Genomic DNA, 9595 nt, shown 5'->3' with positions numbered 1-9595 from the left:
CGCCAAGTGCACCGCTAACGCGGCGTGCGGGTTCAGCAAGACGACGTTCAAATGCGACCTGAAGAAAGGTTCGGGCCAGATTACGGCGGCGAACAAGCAGGGGTGCGCGCTGATGAACCAGATGCAGGGAGTGAGTGGAGCGTCAGCAGTCCATCCATAGAAGAAGTCGGAGCTGATTGGGTTTGTTTTGTGCGACAGCTTTTCCAGGCGGTGAATGGCAAGAGCGCTGCAGGGGTGATCCCGGCGGCCGTGGCATCCGAGTTTAACCACATCTCCGGCCACGTCTTGAAGGGCGAGGCGAGCAACCCGGACGCGGGCCGCCACACCAAGTCTGCGTGGCTCGCGACGCACAAGAACCAGACGCCAACCACGCAGAACGCGAAGACGCACATCCTGCAGTTCCCTGTAAGTCGTCTTCCCCGCGATTCCTTGCACGGCGCTGATTTGTCCAATGCACACAGCCTCTGAAGACGGTCTGGGACGACGGCTTCTACGATGACACCGACATAAAGAACATGTGCGCGGTAAGCATCGCCCTGCGCAAGAAGGCGGGGAGTGCGCGCGCGTCATTCGTCGTGCAGACGCCGTTCGGCACGCCGATCTGCGTGGAGACGTTCACGCAGGGGACCGGGAGCTGCTTCCCGGTCGGGACGGACAAGCCGAAGCAGGGGCTTGGGCAGCAGTGCGGGCAGGGACAGGATTGAGTTCGCGTTGCATCTTGTATATGTATTTATTTATGCATCGTGGACTTGCCTAGAGTAATATGATGACGACTCAGCGTGCAAAAAATGTCTGCCTTTCTGAGACGGAGGTTGTGGGTTAACGGGCATCTGAAAGAGCCTCCGGTATACGGTTGAACCTTCCTGCACTTACGACTTTTGAAGGACATTAGGAAGTGACAATCAGTCCTCGTCTGCCGACGTACGTGACTGAATGGCACCTTTTAGCTGCAAGCATTCTGTATACGGGCCTCTGGAAATTTAAAAGTCACCATTCGTCCTTTCTGCCGGGGTTGGACTCGGACCTTGGACTGTTGACAAACCCACATACAGCGGAAAGTCTATGCCTCGGCTACTTTTCATATACGGATTCCAGAAAGAATGTTGCACGATATCAGCACAACGATTTGACGCTATTCTGGATATCTTATCGAGAAGTGCCGGTGTGGTCTTCATAAACAGGAAGACGATAAGCCTTGAACTTGCCATTTGAATAACTTGCCTGGCCTGGCCACGTAAGGGGACACTACGAGCACACTGCTGCCACAGGCATTACGTAGTTTCCACTTCAACGAGGGGAACAACCTTCGCCAGTACCAACATGGATATGACGTCCAGACCGTCTGCCTGACTCGTAAGACTTGCCGGGAGCTTAGACAAAGGCATGTTGAGTGTATTCTACGCAGCGAAAAGCGCCTCCGCCAGTCCCATTCAGTATAGCCTATGCTGGGCAAGCATGGAGTGGAAGAGCACTTGACCGGACTACAGGTCGTCCGGGACGGATCATACATGCTCCGAGACCTGTCGGGAATATGGCGAAGTCTGTGAAGTCTTCCTAAGTCGACTCGGAAAGCACACACAGGCACACCTCATTCACCTCCTTGCTAGCAATGTTACTGCTCTGTCCATTTTCCTTCTCAAGCCTGTAGTAAGTGGCGCTATATATATATACACTACTCCAATGGCCAGCAGCCAGCTGGCTCTATAGGGCTTGTGCTTGGTATCCGAGTCCACGCCTGTGCATTCCCCAGTTAGCTTGCCCCGCCACGCTACGAGCTACTGGGGACCTTCTGGATGGCTTCGTTAAGTTCCCCAGAGCCACACGGTGACGCTGTCGGACAGATTCCTCGGCAGTTTTCCTGTTTTGTACAGAATCGAGGTCTTTAAGTCTCGTATTCCAAAATGCGAAGGCACTCTTTCTCTTCTACCACCACTACGCTGGTTTACACTGCTGCATACTCACCCAACACTTTATCACTGGAATATTCAACATGGCGCCCGTTGCAACGACTGAGAACGGATCGAGGGCTAACGGGAATCATGCGTCCGATGGCAAAAAGGACTCTGCACCGGTTCACCTGTCTTCTGCAGACGTGATTCAGCTAGAGCACCAATATGGCGCACATAAGTGAGTTTCCAGCCCTCCTAACGATTTCCAAGGGGTGTGTGAATGAGGGGTTTTCGCCTGACCTAGCGTGCTCGCCAAGGCGGAAGAGTCATGCAGTCACTAGCCAGCCCCCGGCCAGACCACCTAGTCTTCGTGTGTCATCTCTGCCCTGTCAGTGAATATACTTACCTTTGTGCCTGTTCGCAGCTACCACCCGCTGCCAATCGTGTTCGAGTCGGCCAAGGGGGCGAAGTGAGTCACTTTGCCATGTGGCGTTGACAGTTCTAACCCGGCACAGAGTATGGGATCCTGAAGGCAAGGAATACATCGACATGTTGTCGGCCTATTCGTACGTATCTCAGCATTCAACTTCTCAGGACATGTCATTTAATGTGCTTCCTCCCTCATAGCGCCGTCAACCAAGGCCACTGCCACCCCAGGATCGTCGCCACCCTGGTTGATCAGGCGCAAAAACTCACCCTGTCCTCGCGCGCCTTCTACAACTCCGTCTTCGGGCGCTTCGCGAAGATGGTCACGGAGATGTTCAGCTACGACATGGTGCTCCCGATGAACACGGGTGCGGAGGCCGTCGAGACCGCGATCAAGCTCGCGCGCAAGTGGGCGTACCAGAGGAAGGGCGTGCCCGAGGGCAAGGCGGTGGTGCTGAGTGTTGCGGGGAATTTCCATGGGCGGACGATCGGCGTGATCAGGTGAGAGAGCTTGAGTCCACTCATCGCTGATCTGACTCAGGGGAATGGATAGTATGAGCACGGACCCGGAGAGTAGGGTGGGATTCGGGCCGTACTTGGAGGGTGTTGGCCCTTCCTACAAGGATGGCGACAAGACGAGGACCATCGAATACGGCAACGTGGCGGATCTCGAGCGTGCCCTGGAATTGTACGGGGAGAACGTAGCTGCATTCCTCGTAGAGCCCATCCAAGGCGAGGCAGGGTACGTCTCGTCTTCACTATGATCCGATGCAGTCGGAGTAATGCAGATGACGGCCCAGGATCGTCGTTCCGCCCGAGGGCTACCTGCAGAAAGTCCGACAACTGTGCATCAAGCATAATGTCCTGCTAATCTGCGACGAGATTCAAACCGTAAGGAGGCCGTCTCTCGTTTATTGATAAATCACTGACACGGTTCACTCACAAGGGTCTTTGCCGGACTGGCAAGATGCTCTGCTGCGAGCATGACCAGATCAGACCGGATGTCATCCTGCTCGGCAAGGCGTTATCTGGTGGAGGTCGGCACAACGCTGTCCATCGCGATGTTGACTTGTCCTGATATTCCTGTCTTCCAGTGTACCCCGTGTCGGCCGTCTTAGCCGATCGCGACGTTATGCTGTGCATCCAGCCTGGCGAGCACGGAAGTACCTACGGAGGGTGAGTCCACGTTTCGCTGCTTTTCCACAAATAACAAACTCATCACTGCCGTCCATCACAGCAACCCCCTCGGCTGTGCAGTGGCCATGACTGCGCTGCGCGTCCTCGTCGAAGAAAACCTCGCGGAACGGGCCGCAAGGCTAGGCGAGAAGTTCCGCTCCGCAATCCGGGCGATCGACTCACCGCTCGTGAAAGAGGTCCGCGGGCGCGGGCTGCTCAACGCCGTCGTCATCGACGAGGGACAGAGTAAGAAGGGGCACTCGGCATGGCAGTTCTGCCTGCTGCTTAAGAGCCGCGGGGTACTTGCCAAGCCCACGCATGTGAACATGTATGTGTTGCTGCATCCTGTCACCTGTGAGGAGCGGGATGCTGATGGAACTTAGTATTCGATTTGCGCCGCCACTTGTGATCTCTGAGGAGGATTTGGATAAGGCTATCGGGATCATCGAGAGCTGCCTCAATGATCTCGACAAGGTGGGTTTCACTTGGTATTTCTATGAGCTGTGTGATCCTAACATTATCGTTGATAGCTGGATGATATTCCGGGAGAAGTGGATAGCGAGAAGGGTTTCAAGGATGTTCTGGACAACTGAGCAGGCCTCCCCATTATGGGCGGCCGGTAGCAGTGTAGGTTGAGACACTGTATCTGTTCTAAGTTTACATGTATTCTTGGCATACAACCCGCATTATTTTCCTGTAGCGCGAACCCCGAAATAAAAAGCCAAAAAGGACGAAGGACATACAGTGGCATACTAAAGCTACACATATATGCAAACAGCGACGCATTGCGCAGAATGAATGGGAACCCGATAGAGGAAACGGTCAATAAATCAGCGGATCATGCTCTGCGAATACATAGTTTTCTCCTTCTCCTTCTTCGGTGCAGCACTCCAGACTTTCCACAGCTTCATATTCTCTTCCTTAGGGCATACAGTGAAGACGGAGGTGCCGTCCGGGCTGACGACGCTTGTGCCGATGGGATTCCCATGTGATTTTACGCTTACGAGACGACCATACGATGGGAACCTGAACACGGTAAGCGAGTTGGACAGGGGAGAGATGACGGGAATGGGCTTGGGCGGTCGAGTCCCCGTACTCGGCCGATCGCTCGGTCGCCAGGAGCGCCCGTGAGTGCTCAGGAGCTCCTTACAATGAGACGACCAGTGAACCGACGTTACGGAGGTATCGAGGTTAATAGTTCGCTTGGGCACAGAGTTTGGGACTATCGATGCAGCGACGGACTTGATGCTCCAGGTCTTGATCGCTCCTTCTGGGTACATGCTTCCCGTGGTGAGTATGTCTGCGTCCCATGGACACCACGCGATGGCCTGCAACAGACGATTCACCTCAGAGGAGGTACGTCAGAGATATGAATGTGGTGCTCACCTTTACGGGTCCGTCATGTTTCATCCTCCCTAGACTCTTCCCTGCGAACAACCCGCGGCCTTTCCGATAATCCCAAATACAAACTTCACCCGAGTCATCACTCGTAGCCAAATAATTCCAGTCCATGCTCCACTTCACGCCGTGCACCTTCGTCTTGTGCGCATGAACAATGCCTGCCGGACCCGGCGTCCTCGTGTCATACAGCGTGACGGATCCATCGCGTGTGCCGACCGCAACAACATGTCCGTTCCAGGCCATCCCTCCAACGCTGCCAGTTGAATTGTCTGTTGACCATCGACGCACCGGATCCTTCCCACCAAGCTTCCATAGTTCCACCAGTCCAGACGTTGTTCCGGCGGCAAGGGTGTTCTCTTCGTGTCGGTCGGCCCACTCGACGGCGCGGTAGTCGCCGTAAGGACCTGAAAGAGAGCCGAGTCGCGAGACTGCACGGGTAGTAAGATCCTGGTAGTATAAGTCTATCTCGCATGCCACCGCTAGGACGTTCTTGTACGACCATGTCAGAGGATGCGCAAATATGTCTTGGCTAATCCCAGAACCGTCCAAGGCCAGAACGGCTTGCCTTGTATTGACTAGATTTGCGAATGCTGAGGTGGCCGGTATTGCCAGTGTACCGACAGAGATCGCTTCAGCGTGCGAGGAGAGCGATCGGAATGGCGCATTCTCGTGTTCTCCGGAGCTCTTCTTTTCGAAGGAGAGCACATTTCGGCCTTTCAAACCAAAGAATTGGGTGTAACGCTCGGTCCGGGGACTGATGAAGAGGGGTATGGAGACCTCCGGTCTTAGAGATATGAACCGGTCAGACTGCGCTGAAATTAGTGACATTCACAAGCAAAAAGGGTGGAGACGTACGCATCCTACTGCCCGACTCTTAGCGGAAGGGTTATCCTGTCTGAAACTATTCGGTGCCTCCGGCGTTATCCCGGATAGTCTCCTACGTTTAGCAGAGTAGCGATCAATCGACGGTAGCGGAGAACTGTGTCGGCGTTTCTTGGTCGGCGTACGAAATTCCATTCTGGCAAGAATGTATGCAAGCAGACAAGAAGCAAAACGCGTAACTCGCGACTGGCAGCGGTGAAGACGGTGGTGGGTGGCAGAGGAGTGTAGAGAGAATTCAGACTCAGAGGAGGCCTGATGAGACGCGCCCACTGGCAGCCGCGTTCACATCACGTGCCGTCGTGTTTACTGCTATTTGGGCCTGTACCGAATGTTGACCGAACGCCACAGGCGTTCAAATGGTACCCAGAGACAACTTGAAGTCTGATGTCCTGAAGTATGGATTTACTGTCGTCGTAGAAATACAATTTTCACTCTGATATGCATCCATTATATCTGGCATAGTTGAGCTGCGTGCTCAGCCCTGTTGACTCAAGCGTACGCGTGGTGATCGTGTCGACGTTAATGGCATGGATCGAGTCAGTCCGACGCGTCCCATGAAGCAATGCCCCTACTTGTCAGTGACGCATTCCACACGGAGAAATCCTTGTACGCTCAGCAGCAAGTCTCAGGTTGCACGAGGACATGACAGCCACTATTGTCCCAGCGGAGGCATGGCCTATAGAAGTGAAATAATTGAGTGTTGGACCAATAGTCCACCTGCACGCCGGTCAATCTCGTGACTATCGCTCTCCGGTAGCAATTCCTCACAGGGCCGCTAGAAATGCAAGGGAGTAATCCATGAGCTATGTTACCACGCACTATCGAGCTCGTCATCATGTTGATAGGTTTTGATGAAATAGGTGGCCGGTATACGTTTGGTGAGCGAGCAGGAGAAAGATAAGGCATCGACAGCATTTGCGACAGAGTGGCTAGCAGTACAAGGGTACCCAAGGGGCAAACGTGATGGGGTCTATACTTACAACATGATATAACAAAAGTCCGGGTATCGATGAGTGAACCTCAAAAGACACAGCATTCGTGAGGATTCGACCTAAGACCTTGAGACGTGGAGTGACATTTAGGCCGATCCACCGGCTGCTCTCGACGCGCGCTGCATACTCGAACGTGAGGAGCGTTGTGTCCTCTGAGGCGGCTCCTCTGTTTGTGTGGCATCAGGTCGTTGCCGATACGTCTGGTTAAACAGTATCCATGCCACCTCTACAATTTTGCCTTGCACAGAGGTGCGTCCAAGCCTTTGTAGCGCTTCTGCAGGACTCAGGAGATAGCTAACGTAGTGCTGCTCATCTTCCATTCCCGTGTGTTCTTCTCGCACCTACATACTGCATAAGTCCTCAGATATATTCGCGGAAAGCCTAGGTTACTGACGGCGTTCTCTGAAATCTCTCCGACGTACCAGAACGTCAAATATTCGCCTCCGTAGTCGTTTTCGTATCGCGGCCGGAAGTATTGTGTGGACAGAAATATCGGCTCGGTGGTAGCCTCTTCATTAAATCTTGAACCCGGAGCAGGCGCTCTACTGTAGCTGACCAAGGGCAGGAACCGAGCACGATATCCAGACTTGATGAAACAATAAGTTAGGCTGCGACCGCCAACACCAAGCGCACCAGAGCCTCAGACGCACCTCCTCGTATGCTTCTCTCAGCGCGGCCTGCTCCGTGCTCTCTCCGACGTCCTTTCTGCCTTTCGGAAGAAACCAGGTTCTCGACGCCGAATCGTACACTACGACAATCTTATCCGTGGCTGGCTGTAAAATGACCATGCCCGCACCGAGTAGGAAGTCCGACGCAAACCATAAGCTATCTGGCACCGCCGGCGTGGACAAATCGGATAACGCAGGCGGCCCAGGAGGCCGCCTTAGCGATTGCAGTTGTCTTGATGCTTGCGACTGACTTGATGTTTGCGTTTGTCTTGACGCTTGCGCCTGCTGGCGTCGTCCAAAAGAAAACATGGCAGGGCGATAGCGAATTCGGAGAAGCTGAGAGGGAGGTAGTGGAGCGCCTTCTATACTAGTACCTCAAGATCTTGTGGTTTACCGCGTACACGCTGTGTTTACTGCATAGCATGCAAGCTAGGACTAGAAGCGGGATCACTGCTGCGTGTGCCGTCGCGGGAGCGAGGAGTCTCGAAGAAGAAGGAACTGGAGGCAGTACAGCAACCAGTGGAAGAAACGTAACGCGTAACGCGCTCCGAGTTACAGTCGACTCTCCCATATATATAATTATAATACAGTAGGCATGGGAGCATGCAATCGCCTGTTTTATGTTGGGTTCATAGTGATAATAGACATGATAGAATCACAATATGTGCAATGCGTGTATGATGATTATACGGCCATTATTCATGACCCCTTCTGACACAGTTCGGAGAGACAATAGCGACTCTCGCGATCACACAGGTCAGAAATGATATCTCGATCCAACTCCTGCAGTTCAAATGTATCCAGGATAGTACACACAGGTAAGGATAAACAAAATGCTCGTCATAAAGGTCGTAAACTTCGTGACGGTCATTATAATACCAAGAAATATCGGAGGGGGAAGGGGTGAAGCAACCGCGGAATTCCTGGAAATTCAATGATGCAAATGTCCTGGTCAGGCTATGAACGACAATCCAAGGATGGCCAACGTCATCCAGAGCAACTTCTCGTTGACAGCTGGATTCAGCGACGAATCACCGCCGGATGTGCTTGAGGTCGGAGCCGGAGCACTGCTACTTGGCGTGGTCTCGCCATCCACGTTTGAAACATTCCCTAGCAGCGTACTCTCAAGAGCACACACGTTGCGCATGCCGGAAACTACTGCGGGCAGGTCCGGGGTATTCAGGACGTCCGTTTGATTTGTCTTCGTAAAGCTATACCAGGATTATACATCACGTAGAACTCAGCACGGTCGGAATATGTACACACCAGTCAACGCATTGAGGGAACACAGACTGGAAAGTATCCGTGCAAGCACATTTAATGACGTCGATGAAGGCTCCGGGATTGAATATAACCTATCACACTCTTTCAGGTATTTCCCTCGTAACAATCTGCTACAGGTGCATACCATAGTGAAGTTGGCCAGGACAGGGGCCGCCTGTGCACAGCTACTAATCTGCGAGTACTGTGCCTCGCATATCGGGCAGCTCGTAGGATCGGCCGGGAAGTAAGGGTCTGTGCGGGCGAACAGGGGCACAGAGCGGACGGCGGCGGCTCCAGGCGCCACATGGTACGGGGAGCCTGGTACAAGACCAAGAAAAGCGGTAAAAGACGCAAACAATAAGAGAGAGTTCATTGCATCAGTATGTGTTGCGTTCTCGTTTGCCCTGCCGTCGTCGTCACCGTCGTCGACGATGAGCTCTGCATGGGAAGGCTGAATATTGGCTTCGTCGGCAATTGCCGAAGGGAGCATTAAGCCGTCGATCACCGACTTATAACAGGCTCCTAAACCACCGTCCTTAGCGTTCTCGCTCCTCCTTTACTAGGGCGCACGTGCAATGTTATGTAATACAAATCTATTTTTAATTTATTACCGGATACAGAACGAACAGAGGAGGAGAACGCTATAGGACGGCTGGAAGAAATCGTCTCCCCGAGATCACCGAGTATGACTAAGCATTCCGAAAGCGGTAGCGGCTGAGGCCTTCCACCAGCAGTCGGCGGGATGTAGTACAAGCAGTTGCGCGCATACCTATAGAGTTTGAAGCACATTCTATTTGTATATAATGCACCAATGGTCTGACATAGACAAAAGCAAATACAAGCATTGACAGTGTCACTGAGGGCTGAACATTGGGTTCACAAGCCATGATAAATTCCT

The 9595-nt window shown here is 53.1% G+C and overlaps 5 protein-coding genes across 5 annotated transcripts; 2 read left to right on the top strand and 3 right to left on the bottom strand.

The window, feature by feature from the left end:
- Nucleotides 1-7: 7 nt before the first annotated feature.
- GLOTRDRAFT_129134 (uncharacterized protein) lies at nucleotides 8-704 on the top strand (the record flags this gene model as incomplete). Its single annotated transcript, XM_007867755.1, has 3 exons — nucleotides 8-130; nucleotides 199-405; nucleotides 462-704. Coding segments are annotated over 3 exons (573 nt in total), but the record flags the coding sequence as incomplete, so codon positions are not given.
- A 1201-nt stretch (nucleotides 705-1905) lies between these two features.
- On the top strand, nucleotides 1906-4229 carry GLOTRDRAFT_60735 (ornithine-oxo-acid aminotransferase). The gene is made up of 11 exons (XM_007867754.1): nucleotides 1906-2127; nucleotides 2314-2358; nucleotides 2405-2455; nucleotides 2517-2816; nucleotides 2869-3057; nucleotides 3116-3206; nucleotides 3262-3352; nucleotides 3410-3491; nucleotides 3553-3819; nucleotides 3875-3965; nucleotides 4022-4229. The coding sequence occupies exons 1-11, from the start codon at nucleotides 1991-1993 to the stop codon at nucleotides 4082-4084; spliced, it is 1407 nt and encodes a 468-aa protein (XP_007865945.1). The 5' UTR covers nucleotides 1906-1990; the 3' UTR covers nucleotides 4085-4229.
- A 92-nt stretch (nucleotides 4230-4321) lies between these two features.
- On the bottom strand, nucleotides 4322-5909 carry GLOTRDRAFT_138656 (WD40 repeat-like protein; the record flags this gene model as incomplete). The annotated part of the gene is made up of 3 exons (XM_007867753.1): nucleotides 4322-4819; nucleotides 4878-5699; nucleotides 5748-5909. 3 exons carry the CDS (start codon nucleotides 5907-5909, stop codon nucleotides 4322-4324), a joined length of 1482 nt encoding a protein of 493 aa, XP_007865944.1.
- Nucleotides 5910-6675: 766 nt separating this feature from the next.
- On the bottom strand, nucleotides 6676-7912 carry GLOTRDRAFT_138655 (uncharacterized protein). Its single transcript, XM_007867752.1, has 3 exons — nucleotides 7417-7912; nucleotides 7161-7352; nucleotides 6676-7107 (listed from the first exon to the last, which is right to left on the bottom strand). Exons 1-3 carry the CDS (start codon nucleotides 7741-7743, stop codon nucleotides 6853-6855), a joined length of 774 nt encoding a protein of 257 aa, XP_007865943.1. The 5' UTR covers nucleotides 7744-7912; the 3' UTR covers nucleotides 6676-6852.
- A 263-nt stretch (nucleotides 7913-8175) lies between these two features.
- GLOTRDRAFT_76143 (uncharacterized protein) lies at nucleotides 8176-9161 on the bottom strand. The gene is made up of 3 exons (XM_007867751.1): nucleotides 8843-9161; nucleotides 8701-8789; nucleotides 8176-8645 (listed from the first exon to the last, which is right to left on the bottom strand). The coding sequence occupies exons 1-3, from the start codon at nucleotides 9068-9070 to the stop codon at nucleotides 8387-8389; spliced, it is 576 nt and encodes a 191-aa protein (XP_007865942.1). The 5' UTR covers nucleotides 9071-9161; the 3' UTR covers nucleotides 8176-8386.
- Between the last annotated feature and the right edge of the window lie 434 nt (nucleotides 9162-9595).

This window comes from Gloeophyllum trabeum, assembly GCF_000344685.1.
Source record: "Gloeophyllum trabeum ATCC 11539 unplaced genomic scaffold GLOTRscaffold_00006, whole genome shotgun sequence".
NCBI classification, from domain to species: domain Eukaryota; kingdom Fungi; phylum Basidiomycota; class Agaricomycetes; order Gloeophyllales; family Gloeophyllaceae; genus Gloeophyllum; species Gloeophyllum trabeum.
Note: the sequence above shows the minus strand (reverse complement) of the source record. Positions and strands in the feature narration are given on the sequence as shown.